The following is a 23232-nucleotide window of genomic DNA, read 5'->3' as shown; positions in this document are numbered from 1 at the left end:
TAACTATTTTTAAATGCCCAGAGTCAAAATAAATATATTCAAGGGAAGTGAAGTTTAATAACACTTCAGAAAAACTAAAGTTTGCATTTCTACTTAATATTGCTCCCTCTTACTTCAGTGTTTATTACAGAAATGTCCCAACAAGCAAGAAATTACAAACTAAAGAGAGAGAAAATTACCAAATGCAGAAACTTGATTTAAATCACAAGTTTTCATCCCCAGATTAAAACATTTACCCTGCACAGTACTTTATGTTGCAATGATGTCAGACGTTTTTTGTTGAATGTTACAGGAACAAGGGTGTGGAGCTGCGGATGCTAATCAGTCAGAAGGCCATGAATCCAAACTGACTGCAAGGTTTGCATCTCAAAGACAATCTCAGGACAAAACACAGGTATAAAAAAATCTGCGCCATTCATCAGTATTATCTTTTGCAGTGTTTGCAAATTAACTGAAGCTTATCATTTCACAATTTTCATATTTTAACATTTGTATAAGAGCTTGAAAGTATTCTTCATTTTTAATGATACAAAAGTTGTCCATTTACTCAGCTACAGAGAGAATTTTACTTATAGATTAGAAATTATTGAACTAATCAAAAATTATATTTGGTTCAAAGTAAATTTATTCTCAAAGTACATATGTCACACTTACAATCCTGAGATTCATTTTCTTGTGGGCATACACAGTAAATCTAAGTAACACAATACAATACACAATGAAAGACTGCTCCCAACAAGATGGACAAACAACTAGTGTGCAACAGACAACAAATTGTGCCTGTACAAAAGAGGAAAAAAATTATACTAAATATTGAGACCAAGAGATAAAGGGTCCTTGAAAGTGAGTCCATAGATTATGGGAACATTTCAGTGCTGGGGTGAGTGAAGTTATCCTCTATGGTTCACAAGCTTGATGGTTTAGGGTTAATAACTGTTCCTTCACCAGGTGGTGTGTGTCTTTGGGCTTCTGTATCAACATCCTGATAGCAGCAGCGAGAAGAGAGCATGGTCTGGTTGGTTAGGGTTCTTGATGATAGATGCTGCTTTCCTGTGACAGCACTCTGTGTAGATGTGCTCAGTAGTGGGGAGGGCTTTACCCTGATGGACTGAGCTGTATCCACTACTTTTAGTAGGATTTTGCGTTCAAGGGCATTGTTGTTTCCATACCAGGCTGTGATGCCACCACACATCTGTAGAAGTTTATCTAAGTTTTAAATGTCATGCTGAATCTTCACAAACTCTAAAGAAGAAGAGGCACTGCAGTGTTTTCTTCACAATTGCACTTACTAGCTGGGCCCAGGACAGATCCTCGGAAATAATAACACGGAGGAATTTAAAGTAGCAGATCCTCTCCACCTCTGATCTCCCAATGAGGTCTGGCTCATGGACCCCTGGTTTCCTCCTCCTGAGGTCAGCAATGAACTCCTTGGTCTCGCTGACATGAAGTAAGCAGTTGTTGCTAGGCAGCACTCAGCCAGATTGTCAGTCTCCCTTCTGTCTGCTGATTCATCAGCAAGCTTAAATATGGCATTGGAGCTGTGCTCAGCCACACAGTCACAAGTGTAGAGTGAGTAGAGCAGGGGGCTAACCACTTACGCTGATAGCGATTGTGGAGGAGATGATGTTGCCAATCCAAACTGACTGGGATGTGCAAGTGAAGAAATCAAGGATCCAATTGCACAAGGAGGTAGTAAGGCCTAGGTCTTGTTTTGATGTCCAGATGTTCCAGAAAGGAAATTATAGGCCAGTTACCCTGATGTCAGTGGTTGGAAAGATGTTGGAATTGTTAAGGTTGTGGTTTCAAAGTAGTTGATGGCACATGATAAATAGGCCCAAGTCAGCGTGGTTTCTTTAAGGGAAAATATTGCCTGATAAATCTGTTTGATTCTTTGAAGAAGTAACAAGCAGAATAGACAAAGGAGAATCAATGGATGTTGTGTACTTTGATAAGATGCCACACATGAGGATGCTTAACAAGAGCCCATGGTGTTACAGGAAAGATTCTAGCATGAATAATGCAGTGGCTGATTGGCAGGAGGCAGAGAGTGGGAATAAAGGGAGCTTTTTCTGGTTGGCTGCTGGTGAGTAGTGGTGTTCCACAGGGATCCGCGATTCATCATTTCCATTTCTGTTTTCCATGTCATTGAATTTGTTCTTGTCTTTGTCATTCCTGTTTTTTTTCCTCTGTCCTTTAACTGGATTAAAGCAAAGTAATATTAGTCTAGAGAGGCTAGCTGAGCTCCCAGATTCTTCAATTATCAACTTGTATTTTGAGTTTTGTGAACAGATGTTTATGAAGTTTATGCCTGGTCTCACAGATGTAGGTGAGGCACATAGGGAATACCCAATGCAATAAATAAGGCCAGAGTATTTGCATGTGAATGTGTGCTTCAACTGGAAGGGCTCTGGAGTTACTCTATAGAAGCTGCCTGACCTGTTGAGAGTCTTCCTGCATGTAGTGTTGCTCCAAGTTCCAGCATCTGCAGTCTTTCATGTCTCCATTCAACTGAACTCCCACTCAATTTTGTTGTCCATTATGTTAAGTAGCAAGAGAGCAAGTAGTATATCTGTGCAAAAAGCTAACTTAAAGTATTTGCGAATCTGTTTCAATCTGAAGAGTTACAAAAGAAAGCCTGGTCGTGCAGATAATGAGCGAACAATGGGTGACCGCAATGAACGTGTGAGTAAGCGCCTGAAGACAGTGGAAGCTGACAGTGCACAACAGCAAGACACCGCTCAGTCAGAACAAGGCGTCAAAGAGGCAGACATATACGAACACGTGAAAGAGGGATGTGATTCCTATGATACTCAAACCTATGGTAAGATCAAAACTTTTATATTCAAACTCAGCAGAGGATTGCTTCAAGATGTTTGCTTTCTTTTGGGAAAAAAATAACCTCTGCTTTGGTGATGGAGGTGGGAGAGTAAAATTTAATTCTAATTATATAAATATACTCACTTTAGATGCAGCCACAACAGAACAGCAAAAAGTAGGTGGAGCAGGCCAAGAAGAGCAAGATGAAGATTCTGAATCTATTGAAATGGAAACCATTCAGGAAGAGGAACTAGAGTGTGTGGACGTACAGGAACTGAAGCCAGAGAAAGAAAAGTCTTCAACTTCCACAGCCTCAGGTAATTAAACACATAAACACCGCACAACATGGTGAAATGTAAAATAACTAATTAACCGTCTGCCTTTTCCAATTAGTCTTGAATATAAAATATTAAACATTAATTTGCTAAAATCACCATGCAATTTCTCCACTTAAATAATTTACCAAATAACTTTTACTATATGATGTCGCTAGTAAAAAATGAGTCATTTTGGAGCAGCAGTTTATAACTCGACAACCCAATGTTTGTTATTGTCACTTCAAGATTTTACTTTTACTTTAACCCAAGTTGTATCTGATTGCACTGTGGTCTGTGAACCCTTCAGTTTCTTTTTATTATAGCTGTTAGCAGGTTAAAGAAAGCTTTAGGTAAATCTCATTTCTGTGGAATCTTGCTGTGTGCAAATTGGCTGCTGCATTTTTTGCCATATGCAATGTCAGCACTCTGGAAATACATTACCTGATTGTAAAGGATTTTGCATTGTGATGAAAAGTGCTCTAATATCCAGGATAATTCTTGGTTCGTGTGAGGGCATTTTTATGTTGATCCTTTGATTATTGTAGGATATGACAACCTGGAAGCAGAGCTGCACCCTCCCAAACCTGAAGATATCAATGATACAAAAGATGACTCATCAGACTCTGAGAAAGAGTTGTCAACTGAGAGGAGCAGAGAGTCCACAATCCACACACGCCATGAACTGTTAACTGAGGACATGGAACAAGTAGGTAACATCAAGGGTGATGCAATTGGTTAAAGGCTAATTTCAAGTCTTGATGAATGATGGTTGTTAACATATTGTTGCACTTTGCTTAACAAGGAGGAGGCATGAAAAGAGTTAATTCCTAAATGTTATGACTTGCAAACAATAATTTGGAAAATGTAGTTATGAGAGGTGAATCTTTCAGTTTTAAAGTTGTGGTGTTTTCAACCACTGCTTCCTAGCTTGAGCTGAATTTGTAAACATATTGATAAGAAACTAGAATATGTCACTTAGACCTTCGGTGAGTCTGATTTGGTATTCTATAAGGTCATGAAATATTTGATTTGTGATCTTAACTATAATGTGTTATAGAAGCCCAGGATGCCATCAGGAATGGCCACTCTATCTTGTATTGCCACTTTCAGAGAGCCATGGACTTGTGGGCTTGTACCTCAAGATCCCTCTGTACATAAATATTCCTAAGGATCCTGACGTTTGCTGTTCCTTATGCATTTGACCTCAAAGTGCAACACCTCATATTTGTCTGGATGAAAATCAATCAGCCATTTTCCAGCCCCTATCTGACCTATATCCTGCTGCATCCTTCGCTGTACAAATATTGCCAATTTTTTTGTGTCATCTGATACTGACTTCTCAGCCCAATCTACCAAGTCTCTGTGGATCCCATGTGATTTAATCTTCTGGATTAGTCTATAGTGAGGGACCTTTCAGCTGCTTTATTGACAGATACCATCCACTTCCCTCCCCTCATTAACTATCTTTGCTACCTCCTTACGAATTAAGGTTTTAGTGAAATGTTTGCTTTGCAGAGCACAGTCCCTGACCCGGAAGAGCTGCGTAAACAGTTAGAGGAGCAACTGAGTGCGTGGCAAAATGAAGAGGCTGGTGATCCAGAACAAGTGAGCAATCACAGTTTTAATGTATTTGATTTTGTGAAGAGTTTAGTTGTGGATGTGCAACCAGATTATGCAAGAGGGGACTGTTCAAAAGGAAGAAAATTATATCATCCCAGATCTTGAGTACAGACAATTTTACTTCATTTTGCTGGGCTACTTGCATTTCCATTGTACTCAGATATCTAATAATGAGGCATTGAGGTTCACTTGTAAAACTGCATGGAAGTAATTAGCATTGTATTCTGAATCACTTTCTGCCATGTTTTGTAAAATTAGGCTGATTCTCATCTAGTTGCTTTCCAGTGTAACTGCTAGAAAATGCACATATATTTTGTCTCATGGTGATGATCATGGTCAGAAAACATCTGGACCTGTGTTCATCTGGATCAGATAGTTGAATGAACTTTCCAAAATTGGATTTACTTAATGCAGCAGGAATAAAGGGTACATCTCAAGGTAGTGCTTGAAGTTAGTTCAGTGAGAACTGTGATTGAGATGGCAAAACATAATGCTGGTAATAGCAGGTCTTGTAGCCATTGTGGCAATAGTAGCTGATGTTTCAGGTTGTTTCATTAGACTTTTCATTTAAAATAAGTTTTAAGTTGCAAAGAAGGGGAAGGCATGTAGACAGTAAGTGTAGGAAAGATTGAATGATGAAAGGGGTGTTTATACTGTTGGACAACGATAGTGAAAGCTAATGATTAACAGATCATTAATGTCTGGAGATAGTTTTGGAAGAGATTCTGAATCTAATGATGCAGCACACTGGGAGAAGAAACAAAAGCTGAGTTTCTTGTCTTGTTTTGTTCCAAATCTAATTATAGGTAAAGTTTCTTTACTGTGGATCTAAGAGGACAAAGCCTGTGCAACCAGTTGTTTTACTTGTGAGTGAATTTATTTTCCTTTGTTTTGCCCCTACTAGGAGAAAGCTGCAGCTGCAATGTGGCAGCAGTATCAGACGTTGACCGCTCCTCTATCACAGCAGCTGTGTGAACAACTTCGCCTTATACTGGAGCCCACCCAGGCAGCTAAACTCAGGTCAGTGTTCTTGCCATTTGATTCTCTATCAAATGTACTTTTAACATTGTAAACCAGCGAGCTGCTTGTTATGTCTCCTCTCTTGCTGTGAAACAAAGACAGCTCATTCTCCTTTACTAGGGAGAGCGAGAGAGCCTGTGGTATGTGAAATACCAGGTAAACGTGTAATCTTTGGGGCACTGCAAATACTGCATGCTTGAGTGCTCGGTACTGGGTGCAGATGCATTTTTTGTCAGTGGAAGGAAGGGGGATCGTTGCTTGCTGCCGCTTACGCGCGAGAGAGGAAAGCTAGAAAACTTTGGGGTTCTAACATCTGTCATTCATTCTTTGGGGACAGTCCTTTGTTTTTGTGGATGGTTGCAAAGGAAAAACAATTTCAGGATCTATATACATTTCTCTGACGTTAAATGTACCTTTGAAACCTTATTCAGGCATTATTCAGTTTACAACCCTCCACACTTAACTGAATGAATCACCTGAGCTGATAAACTGTTTCTAAATCTTTGGTCCTCTGCTGACAAGTGTTGCAATTTTTGTTTTGCTACTGTACTAAGAAATTTTGGTTAGTTGATGCTTTACCATTTGAAATCTATTAACAATATATATTGCAGTGGGATGTGTATGTGGCAGTTTTTCCATAAGGCTATCACTTAACTTTTAAACAAAGAAGGATACAGGAATATAAAGTGAAATTGATATTTAGGATTTCAACTCTATAGTACTGCACAATCTGGAAATGGGAAATTGGTAGAAAATGCTGGAAGTACTCAGCAGAATTCTGCCAGGACATCTCCTGTTACGAAATCGGTTTTCAGTCAATTTGATTAGCTCCAGCTGATGGCAATGGATACAGCAAAGCCCACCAATGACCAGGCTCTAGCTCTACCATTGAGGATATCTTCAAGCGGTGATGCCTCATGAAAGTGCCATCCATCATCAAGGATTCACCCACTGGGCCATGGGATATGCCCTCTTCTCATTTCTGCCATCGGGGATGAATTTCAAGTACCTGAAATCCACAATTCAGAAATGGTTTCTAACCTCCGCCTTCCAATTTTTACTGATCCACAACCACTATCTGCTTCAGAATCAGCTATACCTTTAGCCAAACTGTTGCAGTATCTTCTCAACAGTGTGGAAAATTGGAAAAGCATGTCCTGTCTACCAAATACAGCACATGTAACACTCCAACTAATTAATATTGAATCAATCATCTTGCCACCTCTTGAGAAGGATATTGGTGCTAATGACAAGTTTAGATTTCACTTGGACCATTCTGTTGCAGACCATATCAGTCTTAATCCTGATCCAAACGTGGACCAGAGAACTGGATTTAAGAAGACTGGTGAGGGTGACTTTACCAAGATGTCATGGCAGCATTTTACAGATAGTAATCAGATTAAACTGAAGGGGAAAAACACCAATGGTGGAGTTGTATCTTGAACAAAGGAGGCTGATTGTGGTTGTTAGGTCAAGTGTACAAATCTCAAATCATTACTGCAGGGCCTCGGAGTAATATCTCTGGCTCAGCCATGTTTAGAGCTTCAGTTAGATTACTTTCATCATAAGAACAGAAATTGGGATGATCATTAACTGCAGAGTCTTCACTTTCATTGGCTTCTTGGCAAATGAAGCAGTCCACACCTTCAGACAGCACGACATAACCAACGTTCAGAAAGGGCTACTTTGGAAAGTAATAGTCAAGCTGAGTAACCACCACATGTTAATACCAAATATTATTCCATTGCGGAGACCTCATCATCAATGTTTTGAGTGATGTTATTGACCAGAAATTCAACTAAACTAGCTATGTAAATACAATGACTGTATGCAGGTTTTCTGCTGGGTACTCTGCATCAAATCATGATCTGGTACTCCTCCAAAGCTTCTCCTCTATTAAGAAGACACGTCAGGATGGCGATGGAGTACATTCTGCTTGTCCAGAAGACCGAATGCAACTCTAACAACATAGCACTTGATCACATTTAGGACAATATCCACCAAAGCCATTTCCCTTCACCACTGGTACATGATGGCTGCAATCTATAAAATCTAGTACGTACATAGCAACTATTTGTCCTGTCTGATCTGACAGAATTGATTGTGGACTTCTGGAGGAGGAAGTCAGGAGAACACACACCAATCCCTATTGAAGGAGTCAGCAGAGGAGCAAGTAATCAACTTCAAGTTCCTGGGCGTCAACATCTCAGAGGATCCCAGGGTCCAAAACATTGGTGCATTCACAAAGAAGACATGCCAGCGGCTGTGCTTTATTGGAAGTTTGAGGAGATTTGGTGTGAATCCAGACTCCAGCAAATTTCTACAGATGTACTGTGGAGTGCATTCTGACTGGCTAAATTACTGCCCTGTATGGAAGCTCCATTGCATAAGATCAAAAGAGGCTACAGAGCATTGTAGACCCAGCCAGCTCCATCACGGGCAAAAGCCTTCCCAGCATCGAGGACATCATCATTAAGGGCCCTCACCATCTGGGACATGCCCTCTTCTCATTACTGCCATCAGGGAAGAGGCTTAAGAGCCTGAAGACGACCATTCAATGTTTTAGGAATAGCTTCTCAACCTCTGCCATCATATTTCTGAATGCTCCATGAACACATGAACACTATCTCTCTGATTTCTTTTGCGCTATTTATTTATTATTGTAATTTAGATTAATTTTAATTTGGCTTGAACTGTACTACTGCAACAAAATAACACATTTCATGATATGTGTCAGTAATAATAAACATGATTGTGATTCTGAGCACTTGCTACACCAACAACCCCTAAGACCACCAAGGTCCAGAGCAGCAAGCTTACAAACACTGCAAACTACATCATCAGATCTCGCACCATTTTGCTGTGGAAATGTATATTGCTGGTCCTTGTGAACGGATTTAAATGTTGGAAGGCTCTACTAATATTGTGACAGTACCTTCACCAGAACATCTTCAGCAGTTTAAGACAGTTCACTACTGTCGCGTCATCAAGGACAGTTAAGAATGTGTAATAAGTGCTGACCTTGCTAGCAATGTTCTAAATAATGTCCACATTTCAAGTGGTTAACCTGTAAATCAGTTCTGATGTAAGGATATCAACCTGGAATGCTTGTTCTTTCTTAACACATGCAGCCTAAACTGCTGGGCATGTTGAGGATTAATTTGATATGCTGCGGTAGCGTGAATTTGGCCATTTAAGATTTCTCAAGTAAATCTTGTGCGACTGCTGACCGACCTTTCTACCACCTGTTTGTGTTCAGAGGGGATTATCGAACTGGAAAGCGATTAAATATGCGCAAGGTGATTCCTTACATAGCCAGTCAGTTCCGTAAAGATAAAATCTGGCTTCGCAGGACAAAGCCAAGCAAGCGGCAGTACCAGATTTGTTTGGCTATTGATGACTCCTCCAGTATGGTTGACAACCATTCGAAACAGGTATGTTTACAACATTTCCTTATTTTCTGTGGGGCAAGTTTAATCTATATTGATATGCCGTGTAACCCCCATATTGGATCATTGTATCTCTGGCAAGTGTGATGTCATCCCACGTACGTAGGTGATTGTTAGGGATGAAAAGAGAGGAGGGGGTGGAGAGTATCTTAAATGTATCTATTTTAATGCTAGGAGCATTGTAAGAAAGGTGGATGAGCTTAAAGCATGGATTGATACCTGGAATTATGATGTTGTAGCTATTAGTGAAACATGGTTGCAGAAAGGGTGTGATTGGCAACTAAATATTCTTGGATTTAGTTGCTTCAGGTGTGATAGAGTAGGAGGGGCCAGAGGAGGAGGTGTTGCATTGCTTGTCCGAGAAAATCTTATGGCTGTGCTTTGGAAGGATAGATTAGAGAGCTCCTCTAGAGAGGCTATTTGGGTGGAATTGAAGAATGGGAAGGGTATAGTAACACTGATAGGAGTGTATTATAGGCCACCTAATGGGGAGCGTGAGTTGGAAGAGCAAATGTGTAAGGAGATAGCAGATATTTGTAGTAAACACAAGGTGGTGATTGTGGGAGATTTTAATTTTCCACGTGTAGACTGGGAAGCTCATTCTGTAAAAGGGCTGGATGGTTTAGAGTTTGTGAAATGTGTGCAGGATAGTTTTTTGCAACAATACATAGAAGTACCGACTAGAGATGGGGCAGTGTTGGATCTCTTGTTAGGGAATGCGATAGGTCAGCTGACAGATGTATGTGTTGGGGAGCACTTCGGGTCCAGTGATCACAATAGCATTAGCTTCAATATAATTATGGAGAAGGACAGGACAGGACCTAGAGTTGAGATTTTTGATTGGAGAAAGGCTAACTTTGAGGAGATGCGAAGGGATTTAGAGAGAGTGGATTGGTTCAAGTTGTTTTATGGGAAGGATGTAATAGAGAAATGGAGGTCAATTAAGGGTGAAATTATGAGGGTACAGAATCTTTATGTTCCTGTTAGGTTGAAAGGAAAGGTTAAAGGTTTGAAAGCACCATGGTTTTCAAGAGATATTAGAAATTTGGTTCGGAAAAAGAGGGATGTCTACAATAGATATAGGCAGCATGGAGTAAAGGAATTGCTCGAGGAATATAAAGAATGTAAAAGGAATCTTAAGAAAGAGATTAGAAAAGCTAAAAGAAGATATGAGGTTGGTTTGGCAAATAAGGTGAAAGTAAATCCGAAAGGTTTCTACAGTTATATTAAAAGCAAGAGGATAGTGAGGGATAAAATTGGCCCCTTAGAGAATCAGAGTGGTCAGCTATGTGTGGAGCTGAGGGAGATGGGAGAGATTTTGAATGATTTCTTCTCTTCGGTATTCACTAAGGAGAAGGATATTGAATAGTGTAAGGTGTGGGAAACAAGTAAGGAAGTTATGGAACTTATGACAAATTAAGAGGTGGAAGTACTGGCGCTTTTAAGAAATTTAAAAGTGGATAAATCTCCGGGTCCTGACAGGATATTCCCCAGGACCTTGAAGGAAGTTTGTGTAGAAATAGCAGGAGCTCTGACGGAGATCTTTCAGATGTCATTAGAAACGGGGATTGTGCCGGAGGATTGGCGTATTGCTCATGTGGTTCCATTGTTTAAAAAGGTTCTAGAAGTAAGCCTAGCAATTATAGACCTGTCAGTTTGACATCAGTGGTGGGTAAATTAATGGAAAGTATTCTTAGAGATAGTATTAATAATTATCTGGATAGACGGGATCTGATTAGGAGTAGCCAGCATGGATTTGTGCGTGGAAGGTCATGTTTGACAAACCTTATTGAATTTTTTGAAGAAGTTACGAGGAATGTTGACGAGGGTAAGGCAGTGGATGTAGTCTATATGGACTTCAGCAAAGGCTTTGACAAAGTTCCACATGGAAGGTTAGTTAAGAAGGTTCAGTCGTTAGGTATTAATGCTGGAGTAATAAAATGGATTCAACAGTGGCTAGATGGGAGATGCCAGAGAGTAGTGGTGGATAATTGTTTATCGGGATGGAGGCCGGTGACTAGCGGGGTGCCTCAGGGATCTGTTTTGGGCCCAATGTTGTTTGTAATATACATAAATGATCTGGATGATGGCGTGGTAAATTGGATTAGTAAGTATGCCGATGATACTAAGGTAGGAGGTGTTGTGGATAGCGTGGTGGGTTTTCAAAGCTTGCAGGGAGATTTATGCCGGTTAGAAGAATGGGCTGAATGTTGGCAGATGGAGTTTAATGCTGAGAAGTGTGAGGTTATACATTTTGGCAGGAATAATCCAAATAGAACATACAGGGTAAATGGTGGGGCATTGAGTAATGCAGAGGAACAGAGGGATCTAGGAATAACAGTGCATAGTTCCCTGAAGGTGGAGTCTCATGTAGATAGGGTGGTGAAGAAAGCTTTTGGAACGCTGGCCTTTATAAATCAAAGCATTGAGTACAGAAGTTGGAATGTAATGTTAAAATTGTACAAGGCATTGGTGAGGCCAAATTTAGAATATTGTGTGCAGTTCTGGTCACAGAATTATAGGAAAGATGTCAATAAATTAGAGAGAGTGCAGAGACGATTTACTAGGATGTTACCTGGGTTTCAGCACTTAAGTTACAGAGAAAGGTTGAACAAGTTAGGTCTCTATTCATTGGAGCGTAGAAGGTTGAGGGGGGATTTGATCAAGGTATTTAAAATTTTGAGAGGGATAGATAGAGTTGACGTGAATAGGCTGTTTTCATTGAGAGTAGGGGAGATTCAAACGAGAGGACATGATTTGAGAGTTAGGGGGCAGAAGTTTAAGGGAAACATGAGGGGGTATTTCTTTACTCAGAGAGTGATAGCTGTGTGGAATGAGCTTCCTGTAGAAGTAGTCGAGGCCAGTTCAGTTGTGTCATTTAAGGTAAAATTGGATAGGTATATGGACAGGAAAGGAGTGGAGTGTTATGGGCTGAGTGCGGGTAGGTGGGACTAGGTGAGATTAAGACTTCGGCACGGACTAGGAGGGCCGAGATGGCCTGTTTCCGTGCTGTGATTGTTATATGGTTATATGGAAACATCAAGAGCAGTTTTATCAAATGATTATTCAGTGACTACAAAGTGAATGAATGGATATAGTTTATTTTGATCTAATTCAGCTGGTTTTTTAGAGTTATACAGCCCTTCAGCCAACTTGTCCATGCAGGCCAAGACTCTATTTGACCTCCTACCAGTTGCCTGTTTTTAGCCCATAGTTCCTCTGAACCTTTCTCTATCCATGTTATGGTCTTGGCTATGTCCAAGTGTCTTAAGTTGTTAATGTATTGTCCTCTATAGCTTCCTCTGGCAGTTTCTTCAATGCGTCACCCTCCTGTGTGGAAAAAGGCTGTACCTCAGAGTCCTTTTAATATTTCACCTCAAACCTACGTTCTCTAGTTGGGATAATTCACTTGCATTAGAGACCCCTAATGTAAATGAATTACTTCCCTGACGCTAGGGTAAAGACAGGGATCATTTACTTTATCTACCACACTCATGATTTTTGAGCACTTCTGTGAAATAACCACTCAGCCTCCATGCTCCAGGTAACAGTGTCCCAGCCAATGCAGCCTCTCTTCATGACTCAAGCTGTCCAGTCTCAGTAGTAAATGTGTTAACCTTTTCTGCACCCTTTCCAGCTTAACGACATCCTTCCTATAACTTGGTGACCTGAATTTTGCATGATGCTTCCAGTATGGTCTTGGCAAACATGGTCTTGACTGTACAGCTGCAACATGGTGGCCCAAATCCTGTACTCAGTGCCCTAACCAATGAAGCCCAGCATGCCAAATGCTGCCTTTGCTACCTTGTTTACTTGTATTGTAGCTTTTGGGGGAAATGTGTAACTTATAACCCTAGGTCTTTGTTTTTTTCACTTTGCAAATCCACTCAACGGTAATTTCTTGCTGAGTTATAGGCATTTGGTGCCTCTGGATGAGCAAGCATGTAAACAGTGTATTTACTGGATGAAATCACAAACAAGAGAAAATCTGTAGATGCTGGAAATCCAAGCAACACACACAAAATACTGGAGGAACTCGGCAGGCCAGGCAACATCTAGGGAAAAGAGATCAGTCGATGTTTCGGGCCGAGACCCTGCTCAAATCCTGCTGAGGGGCCTTGGCACAAAACATTGACTCTACTCTTTTCCATAGATGTTGCCTGGCTTGCTGAGTTCCTCCAGTATTTTGTGTGTGTGTTGCTATTTATTGGATTTTTTTTTTTTTGAACAATGAAATGTTCAATTAGTCTAATAAAATCTTATGCAGACCTTAATGTAAATGAATTATTTGTTTTGCAGCTGGCCTTTGAAGCTTTGGCTGTAATTGGAAATGCTCTCTCACTTCTAGAGGTTGGACAGGTTGCTGTGTGCAGGTGGGAAACCACTATATGTTTTTCACTGAGTATTTTTGTTTAAATTCTAGAAATATTGTTACTGCACTAGGCATTAGGAATTGAACTGGGTGTAGGTGGTAGTACACTCAGAATGGCTTTACAGTTAATAATGCAATCAGAATTCACAGCACAGTCATGTCAATTTTCTGAATTTGGTTTTGATTTGAGCTTCTCAAACTTATTTCCATCATCAAATTTACTCTCAAGTGACATAATTAGGCAGGGTAGTAAACCTTCTTGTCTTGCTTAGCGTGGCAGAGTCAGAATCTTGTTTAATATCGCTGGCATATGTTGTGAAATCTGTTGTTTTGCAGCAGCAGTACATTGCAATACATAATGAACACTACAAATTACAATAAGTATATATAAAAATGAATTAAGTAGTGCAAAAAAGGAGAGGAAGATAATAGCTACTGCTCATGGGTTCATTACCCATTCAGAAATCTGATGGCAGAGGGGTGTGTGTGTGCTGAGTGTGTGTCTTCAGGCTCTTGTACCCATTCCCTTGTTGGTAGTTCTGAGAAGAGGGCATGTTCTGGGTGATGAAGGTCTTTGATGATGCCACCTTTTGAAAGTGTCCTTGATGCTGGGGAGACTAGTGCCCATGATGGAGTTGGCGGAGTTTACAACATTCTGCAGCTTTTTTCCGCTAAGGTGCAGTGGCCTGTCCATACCAGGCGGTGCTATGGAATGCTCTCCATGGTATATCTGTATAAATTTTTGAGAATCTTTGGTGGTATATCAGATTTCCTCAAACTCTAAATGAAATATAACCACTCTTGTACCTTCTTTGTAACTGTGTCAGTATATTGGGCCCAGGATAGATCTTCTAAGATGTTGACTCCCAGGTACTTGAAATGCGCAGCCTTTCCACTGCACAATCAATTCCTTTGTCTTACTGGCCTTGAGTGCCAGGTTGTTGTTGCGACACCAACCAGTAGATCGATCTCACTCCTGTACGTCTCCTTTTCACCATCTGAAATTCTGCCAACAATAGTTGTCATCAGCAGATTTATAGATGGTGCCTGAGCTGGGCCTAGCTGCACCGTCATGGGAATAGAGAGAGTAGGGAATATTTACTGGTAGTTTCATTAATGGTTAACAAAAGCTTGATCAAAGATTATGAGGAGGAGGCAGGAGAATGGGGTCTAGAGGGATGATAAATCATCCACGGTGGATCAGACTCATAAGACCCCAAGACATTGGAGCAGAGTTAGGCCATTCAGCCCATAGAATCCACTCTGTCAATTCATCATGGCTGATCCCAGATCCCATTCAACCCAATACACCTGCCCTCCCACCAAATCCCTTGATGCCTCGACCAATCAAGAATCTATCAAATTCCGCTTTAAATTTATCCACAGACTTGGCCTCAACTGCAGTCTGTAGCAGAGCATTCCACGGATTCACCACTCTTTGGCTAAAAAAGTTGCTCTTTTTTTCTGTTCCAAAAGGTCACCCCTCAATTTTGAGGCTGTGCCCTCTAGTTCTGGATACCCTCTCCCTCCCCCAAGGAACATCACACCCACCTTATCTAGCCCTTTCAACATTTGGTAGGTTCCAGTACTGACTCTTGAGGACCACCACTAGCCACTAGCAGCAAACCAGAAAAGACTCCCTTTATTCCCATTCATTGCCTCCTGCCTGTCAGCCATTCCATTATCCATGCCAGAATCTTTCCTGTAACACCATAGGATTTTATCTTGTTACGCAGCCTCTTGTTAGGCACCTTATCAAGTGCCTTCAGAAAACCTAAGTAAATGACACCCACTCCTGTCCTTTGTCTACCCTGTTTGTGTCCTCCCCACAAATTCTTCTAAATTCCAGTGAGTATAGGCCCAAAGCTGCCAAACTCTACTCATAAGTGAATCCCTTCATTCCCAGAATCATCATTGTGAACCTATTTGGACTCTCTTCATTGACATCCCTTCTGAGATAAGGGCCCAAAACTGTTGACAATGCTCCAAGTGAAGCCTGATTGTTGTCTTATAAAGTTACAGCATTATCTCCTTTCTTTTGTATTCTGTTCCCTTTGAAATAAATGCCAACATTGCATTTGCCGCCTTTACCACAGAGTCAACTTGTGAATTAACCGTCTGGGAGTCCTGCACGAGGACTTCTAAATCCCTTTGCACCTCTGTTTGAATTTTCTCCCCGTTTGGTAATAGTCTACACTATTGCTCTTTTTACCAAAATGCATTATCATACATTTCTCAACACTGTATTACTTCTGCCACTTTTTTGCCTAGTCTTCTAAATTTGTCTGAGTCCTGCTACAATCGCATTGCTTCGTCAGCAGTACCTACCTCTCCACCTATCTTCTTATCATCTGCAAACTTTGCCACAAAGCCATCAATTCCACTATCTATATCACTGACAAACAATGTGAACAGTAGTGGTCCCAATACTGACTCCTGAGGACCACCACTGGTCACTGGCTACAAACCAAAAAAGGCCCCCTTTATTCCCATTCACTGCCTCCTGCCTGTCAGCCATTCCGCTATCCATGCCAGTATCCTTCCTATAACACGATAGGATTTTATCTTGTTAAACAGCCTCTTGAGAGGCGCCTTATCAAATACCTTCTGAAAATCTAAATGATATCCACTGCCTCTCCTTTGTCCACCCTGCTTGTACTTACCAGAATTGTGTTTGTGATTTTCTAATTTTGTTGCATGTGTACAGAGGCCTTCATAATAGACTTCTCATCCAGTTGACTTCTGTCATTGTTTCAGCTTTGGAGAGAGCGTTCAGTTGCTGCACCCGTTCCATGAGCAATTCAGTGATCAGTCAGGAGCACGAATACTGAGAAGCTGTCAATTCCAACAGAAGAAAACTAAGATAGCACAGGTTGGTGGGAGCTGAACAATTACCAACTTAACATGTGTAAAGCTTCATTCAGGGGATGTGCTGCAGTCTTAACATTTTATTGCATGTTAATGTAGTATTATCACTGTAAGTTCTACATATCGATGCTATGAATAATTTGATTCCTTTTTCAAGTAATGTTTTCAGCAGCGATGTGGAATTGATTAGATCTATGGTGTTTGTCAGTTGACTGATTTCAGCATGATTGATAATGTACCAAATGTAAATTAGATAATAATTTAAATTGACTATCATGTTGTGTATGTCAAACGAAAGCATTTTAAGTTTTGACAACTTTTTACTAAATTCAAAAATGAATTGTGTGAGAACTGACTTCAAAAGCTCTAGATTAAAATATGATGGGAATTACATCTCGGACCTTTTAGTAACTGATGAACTGATATCACTAATGCTAATTTTCAACTTGCAGTTTCTGGAATCTGCAGCCAACATGTTTGTTGCAGCACAGCACCATTCCCAACAAGGAAATCCAGGTCAGCTTCACACATCTGTTCACTTTACTACACTGTTTGTATTATTGGGCATTGAACTTCACAGATTTATAGTTTAGTGATGTGGATGGCGCTGAACGAATGGAATTTAATTCACAAATATACAGGATCTTCTGGTCGCATGTTTCTGAAACAAGTCATAAGTAATTTTTGTGACGTATGACTGTGAAAGTGTCTTTACTCAATACAAGCAGACCTTCTGGAGAGTCTATCTCCTTTCCTGACACTTTAGAGTACAGATGATATTTTATATGTTTTAAAGACGTAACGATAAACGATTATCTAAGGTTTCAATGGCTATAATTATCCACTTGAACATTTTGAAGGTAGACAGGTAATTTTTGCAGTATTACATATTTACAACGTGAGCACCTTACAACTGGCAGAATCTCAGAATATTCAACTACCAGTGGCTTGTTTGAGGATTTCTAAGCACGTGCCCAAAATATACATGTTACAGTGAGGGATGGCTGCCCACATGTACAAACAATCAGAATCTTGAGTGACCATAGAAATGTGCTTGAACTGTGTATTAAGTGGCAGTTATGTTTTTAGTAATGTTTTAATATACGTGATGTCCACTTAATGGCTTCCTGATCTAATCAAGAGGGTTTCAATGAGGACTGATTATTATGAATATTCATTTATGAACTTTCATGTGTAATTGCAATGGTACTGAATCATATGTCAGTCCCACACAAGATGACTGTTTTATATTTGTTTTGAAGACTGGTTCTTAATTAACAACAGTAGTGGTCGCCAACCCGTCGATCGCGATTGACTGGTCGATCTTTGAGACTTTCCCAGTAGATCCCAAAAAAACGAAAAAATAAATACACTAATACTGTTGAGAGATTGTTTCCGGGTTGCGGGGTTTTAGTTCCATTCTTTCTGCCCGGTGCGCATGTGTGTAGCTTCCCCACCACACACTACAGTGTACTTCAGTGGTTCCCAACCACCGGGCCGCGAGGAAACAATATAAGTCAGCTGCACCTTTCCTCATTCCTTGTCACACCCACTGTTGAACTTGAACGCAAGCGAGGTCATTACCCATGTGAGGTCATCAGTCGCCTAAACGCACTGATACCTGTGCACCAGGGGTCACTGGTTGGCCTCCTGTGGCCGGCGAGAAGTGCCGTTGCTACCGGCCTGGAGCACGGACAGATGGGCGCTGCCTCTAAACCTGTTTACCACACTGAATGTTCGTGGGGAACCTGGTGCTGAAATATTTGCAGATGACCTAATTCAGGCTCAGGATTCTGTAAGTAGCAGAGCAGCTACCTCGCTGCGATCTACTGAAAGTCATTCCTCGAGCCAAACCTTTGTTGGCCGATAGATCATATGGGGGGGGGGAGGGGTGCGGCTGGTGCTTTGTCGCACTCCTCGCTCGGTCGGTACTGTTCCGGGCTGTGACTGCCAGGGCTCCAGCACGGGGACCTCCGGTCCTGACCTAGTCCTCTCACCCCAGCCACACCTGGTCAAGGCGTCTGGCGGCAGGCAGGCGGGAGGCGGTCTAATGAGGCAATGAAGCCCTCAAATCTGCTTCGGTACTTTGAGTCCTTGCACTTAAAGACAAACCTGTTGAGATTTTTTAGCGGGAAAAAAAGTGAGTAAGCGGGACAGAAGCTAAGTGCTGAGAGCCAAGTAAACTAAATTGCAGAATAGACTGGACATAAGGAACCTGCTTCGTGTATCGCTGTGTTCTGGTCGTGTTTAACTCCCCACTCCCCCCACCATTGGGCAATCCGCAAGAATATTGTCAATATTAAACTGGTCCACGGTGCAAAAAGGTGGCGACCCCTGGCGTACGTACATTATTTCTACTTCTGGGTTGCGGGGTTTTACTTCCAGTCTTTTCTGCCCGGTGCACATGCGTGTAACTAATCGATTTGGGGTCGATCTTGCCTTTCACTTAGGCCGAGGTAGAGGATTTTGGGCTTAAGAAGGTTGGTGACCACTAAACTACTGTACTGTGCAAAATTCTTAGGCACATGTATATAGCTAGGGTGCCTAAAACTTTTGCACAGTACTGTATTTATCAACATGCAGCGGAAAGTGAGGGGGAATGGTGAGGGTGGAGTGCTGCGGAAGGTTTGTGGGACAGTTGGCAGAGGAGTGCCAGGGACGGGTGGTGCTGTGGTGCTTGCATGCTCAGGTTTGAGAAACCGGATAAGGTAATTTGATTCCAAACAATTAGTTTATGATCATTACAGAATGTGCTTCCTGCTCGCTTCCCCTTTTCCCAACTATGATTCCCCTCTCCCTATATATGTTTGTGTGTGTCTAAGAATTTTGCATGATGTTGTACCTCCTCATCCTAGTCCATATTTCCTGAAAAATAGCTCAGATAATGCATAACGTCCTTCTGTATTGATAATATCATTAGAATGGGGGAGGTCCAAGTTTTAAAGTAGATGGAAGACTGGCTCCTGAACATAATATATCATTAAAATATTATTAAAAATTAGTGAAGGCTAAAAGTTCAGTGAAAATTTGATTTGCTAACCCACCTGAGAAGTAGGACACCTTGTATCCCATGGTTGATCATCCAGTCTACCTAGACTGCATTTTCTTTATAAGTAGAACCATAGAACACTACAGCACAGTACAGGCCCATCAGCCCTCCATGTTGTGCTGACCCATATAATCCCACACTACCCCATAACCCTCCATTTTTCTTTCATCCATGTGCCTGTCCAAGAGGCTCTTAAATACCCCTAATGTTTTAGCCTCCACCACCATCCCTGGCAAGTCATTCCAGGCACTCACAACCCTCTGTATTTTTTAAAAAAAAACTTACCCCTGATGTCTCCCCTTAACTTCCCTCCCTTAGTTTTGTACATATGCCCTCTTGTGTTTGTTATTGGTGCCCTGGGAAACAGGTACTGACTATCCACCCTATCTATGCCTCTCATAATCTTGTAGACCTCTATCAAGTCCCTTCTCAGTCTTCTGCGCTCCGAAGAGAAAAGTCCCAGCTCTGCTAACCTTGCTTCATATGACTTGTTCTCCAAACCAGGCAACATCCTGGTAAATCTCCTCTGCACCCTCTCCATAGCTTCCACATCCTTCCCATAATGAGGTGACCAGAATTAAACAAATATAACACTATTTTCTACTTTCAGTAATTGCTTTTTCCTTTGTACTACCTCAGTGTACCCATGTTTGGAATGATTCGTATAGATGGCACATAAAACAAAGGTTCACTGTATCTCTAAATATAACAATAATATCAATTATCACCCTCTGAACATAATATAAGTTTCTGATTTAAGAGATTGCAGGAGGATATGCGGGATTTCTTTAAGAGTGCAGGATACCAGTGGTATCCTGAAATTGTATCTTTGATTGTAAACTATTATGAATCTAAATAATTATGAATCTAAATGAATCTCCTGTGATGGTTGAAAATACCATTTAATGCCAAGTGGTTCTTTTCCTACCTAGTGTCATTTATTTTAAAAGAAATTAGTTGTTTGCCTTGTATAAACTAGCTGATGAAACTATAGCAACCCAATTAACACATGCTTTCTTTTTTATTTTAGAAATTGCACAATTACTATTGATTGTGTCCGATGGAAGAGGGCTGTTTTTAGAGGGGAAAGAACGAGTTACAACAGCTGTTCGAGCTGCTCGACATAACAATATTTTTGTTATCTTTGTTGTCCTGGACAATCCTGATTCTAAGGTAATTAGTTATCAAAATATAGCACGGTTGGGCATTTTTTGTTAGAGAACATGCACCAGCAGAGGGGCATGAAGCAGAATGGTCTTGTGTTGTTCCTTCAGATTCTGAGTTTACATTATTGTAGCACTTTATATCTAAATAGATCCAAGGTTGTAGTTTGAAAAGCTGAATAAATGAAAATCATTAACCTGTTGTTACTTTGATAAAGATTTTTTCTAAAAGCAGTGGATTCTGGTTTATTAAGCCATTGGTTAATCAGGGCAGTCAGTTATTTGGGACAACTCTTAAAGAACAATAACAAGATCAAGAAAATAGCTGGGTTTCCCTTTGCTTATTTGGAACACTACGCTGATTAATTGGGCAGGAGGTGGTTGCCGAAAAGTTTCTAAGTAGCTTCAGCTGCTTGCACGTGATGGCCCAGCACTACATTGTGCATAGAGTGATCATTTTTTAACCATAAAACCGTATAACAATTACAGCACGGAAACAGGCCATCTTGATCCTTCTAGTCCATGCTGAACGCTTACTCTCACCTAGTCCCACCTACCTGTGCTCAGCCCATAACCCTCCATTCCTTTCCTGTCCATGTACCTATCCAATTTTTTTTTAAATGACAAAATCGATCCTGCCTCTACCACTTCTACTGGAAGCTTGTTCCACACAGCTACCAATCTCTGAGTAAAGAAGTTCCCCCTCGTGTTACCCCTAAACTTTTGCCCCTTAACTCTTAACTCATGTCCTCGTTTGAATCTCCCCTACTCTTAATGGAAAAAGCCTATCCATGTCAACTCTATCTATCCCCCTCATAATTTTAAATACTTATATCAAGTCCCCCCTCGACCTTCTACGCTCCAAAGAATAAAGACCTAACTTGTTCAACCTTTCTCTGTAACTTAGGTGCTGAAACCCAGGTAACATTCTAGTAAATCTCCTCTGTATTCTCTCTATTTTGTTGACATCTTTCCTATAATTCGGTGACCAGAACTGTACGCAACTCACAGTTTTAAATAACACCAATTGTGTGTGTTCGTGTTTAAAATAAAAAGAATGATTTTTGTCACTGATAGTTGGCTTGGTGTGAAAATGAAACTATTTCACTACTTCAAATTAATCATTTTGAATATTACAATGAGAATTGAGATTTGGAGGATGCAGTTTTCTGAAGCATTGTATGAAGGTAGTCCTTTATCTGTAAATTGGTGTATGCACTGATTTTGTTAATTTACAGTCAACCAACAGGACATTGCAGATTAATTCCTCCTTGGGAACAAATAAGTTTTATAGTACTGTGTTGGTATTGGTCGTGTTCCAATTTGTTCTGTATTTTATTTAAATACATAAATTATTACTCAGTTGAACAGTAGTTTCTCTTTTTCATAACTTTTAACTGTTTCCATGAAACTTCAGCTAATGTTGGTAGCCAAAATGGGCCAGAATACTGGTTCCTTTGTGTCCAAATGAACTGACATCCTCTGGAGTAACTTCTGGGAATCTAGAAGTTGGTGGACCAGTATTTAATTAATCTTTTAGAAGATGTCTTGAACCTCTGCAGTCTTTGTGATCAATGTGCACCCACAGTACCACTGTCAGAGTTCCAGGGTGTAAAGCCAGCAGTGATGAAGGCAGGTAATGTATTTCCAACAGGGGATTTGTGTGACTTGGAGGGCACCTGGCAGGCAGTGTGGTTTGTAAAGTGTTCCAAGTGATCCAGACAAATAAATAAAATTTGTGGCTGCTGCATACTGCACATGAAGTGAGCACTGAAGTAAATTTCTGCCCTGGCTCTCACTGAGGTTGTTATTTAGTATGGAACACTAAAGAAAATTAAACTTTGCACATCTTCTACAAATTTTTAATTGTTTGTGTCTACTTGTAGGATTCCATCCTGGACATCAAGGTCCCTATTTTCAAGACTCCGGGAGAAATGCCAGAAATTAGATCATATATGGAAGAATTTCCATTCCCATTCTATGTAATTTTACGAGATGTGAATGCACTCCCAGAGACACTCAGTGATGCTCTCAGGCAATGGTTTGAACTGGTGACAGCTGCTGATTATTAATACAATGTTTTGCAGAAAGTTGTCACCTGTTATAATCTACTGAGATTTCAAGTTATGCACAATCTCTAAAATTGTACTGTTACTCTAGATACTTCTACCATATATCCCATAACTGAGAATTCCTGATATAATGTGAATTTTTTTAATATTCACATTGAGATCGGTACCACATGGTGGTGTTTGTGCCAAAGGCACAGTTTATTGTACTAAATGTGAAAACCTGTCCAAGGTTTGAATATCACTTTTTTTTCGTAGTGTGGATATTTGTTGCAAAGGTGAAACTCTACAGAGATGAGTTTCATTATGTAATTTGGAGATGGCTTTCTTTCTTAAGATTGTACTCTTTGAATCTTTTTTATATGTCAATAAAGTTATGCAATATCTGAAAACTACTTTGATGCTTAATGTTAATTATATGGCACAACACATTGCCCATTTAATATTGTGAAGGTAGTTCAGATCTGTGCAGTTACCTTTCAATGACA

General features: G+C 40.5%; 1 protein-coding gene across 1 annotated transcript in view; it reads left to right on the top strand.

Annotated features, from left to right (window-relative positions):
- Nucleotides 1–23133, top strand: part of mdn1 (midasin AAA ATPase 1) — a 164187-nt gene extending 141054 nt beyond the window's left edge. The window contains exons 91-102 of the mRNA XM_059982421.1: nt 293–394; nt 2620–2821; nt 2967–3134; nt 3680–3840; nt 4650–4739; nt 5659–5774; nt 9034–9208; nt 13523–13596; nt 16353–16467; nt 16916–16979; nt 20543–20685; nt 22562–23133. Coding sequence (XP_059838404.1) covers nt 293–394; nt 2620–2821; nt 2967–3134; nt 3680–3840; nt 4650–4739; nt 5659–5774; nt 9034–9208; nt 13523–13596; nt 16353–16467; nt 16916–16979; nt 20543–20685; nt 22562–22747 — 1596 coding nt within the window. The 3' untranslated portion in view covers nt 22748–23133. The remainder of the gene's footprint in view (nt 1–292; nt 395–2619; nt 2822–2966; nt 3135–3679; nt 3841–4649; nt 4740–5658; nt 5775–9033; nt 9209–13522; nt 13597–16352; nt 16468–16915; nt 16980–20542; nt 20686–22561) is intronic.
- Nucleotides 23134–23232: the final 99 nt, after the last annotated feature.

Source organism: Hypanus sabinus, chromosome 10, assembly GCF_030144855.1.
Source record: "Hypanus sabinus isolate sHypSab1 chromosome 10, sHypSab1.hap1, whole genome shotgun sequence".
In the NCBI taxonomy this organism is placed as follows: Eukaryota; Metazoa; Chordata; class Chondrichthyes; order Myliobatiformes; family Dasyatidae; genus Hypanus; species Hypanus sabinus.
Note: the sequence above shows the minus strand (reverse complement) of the source record. Positions and strands in the feature narration are given on the sequence as shown.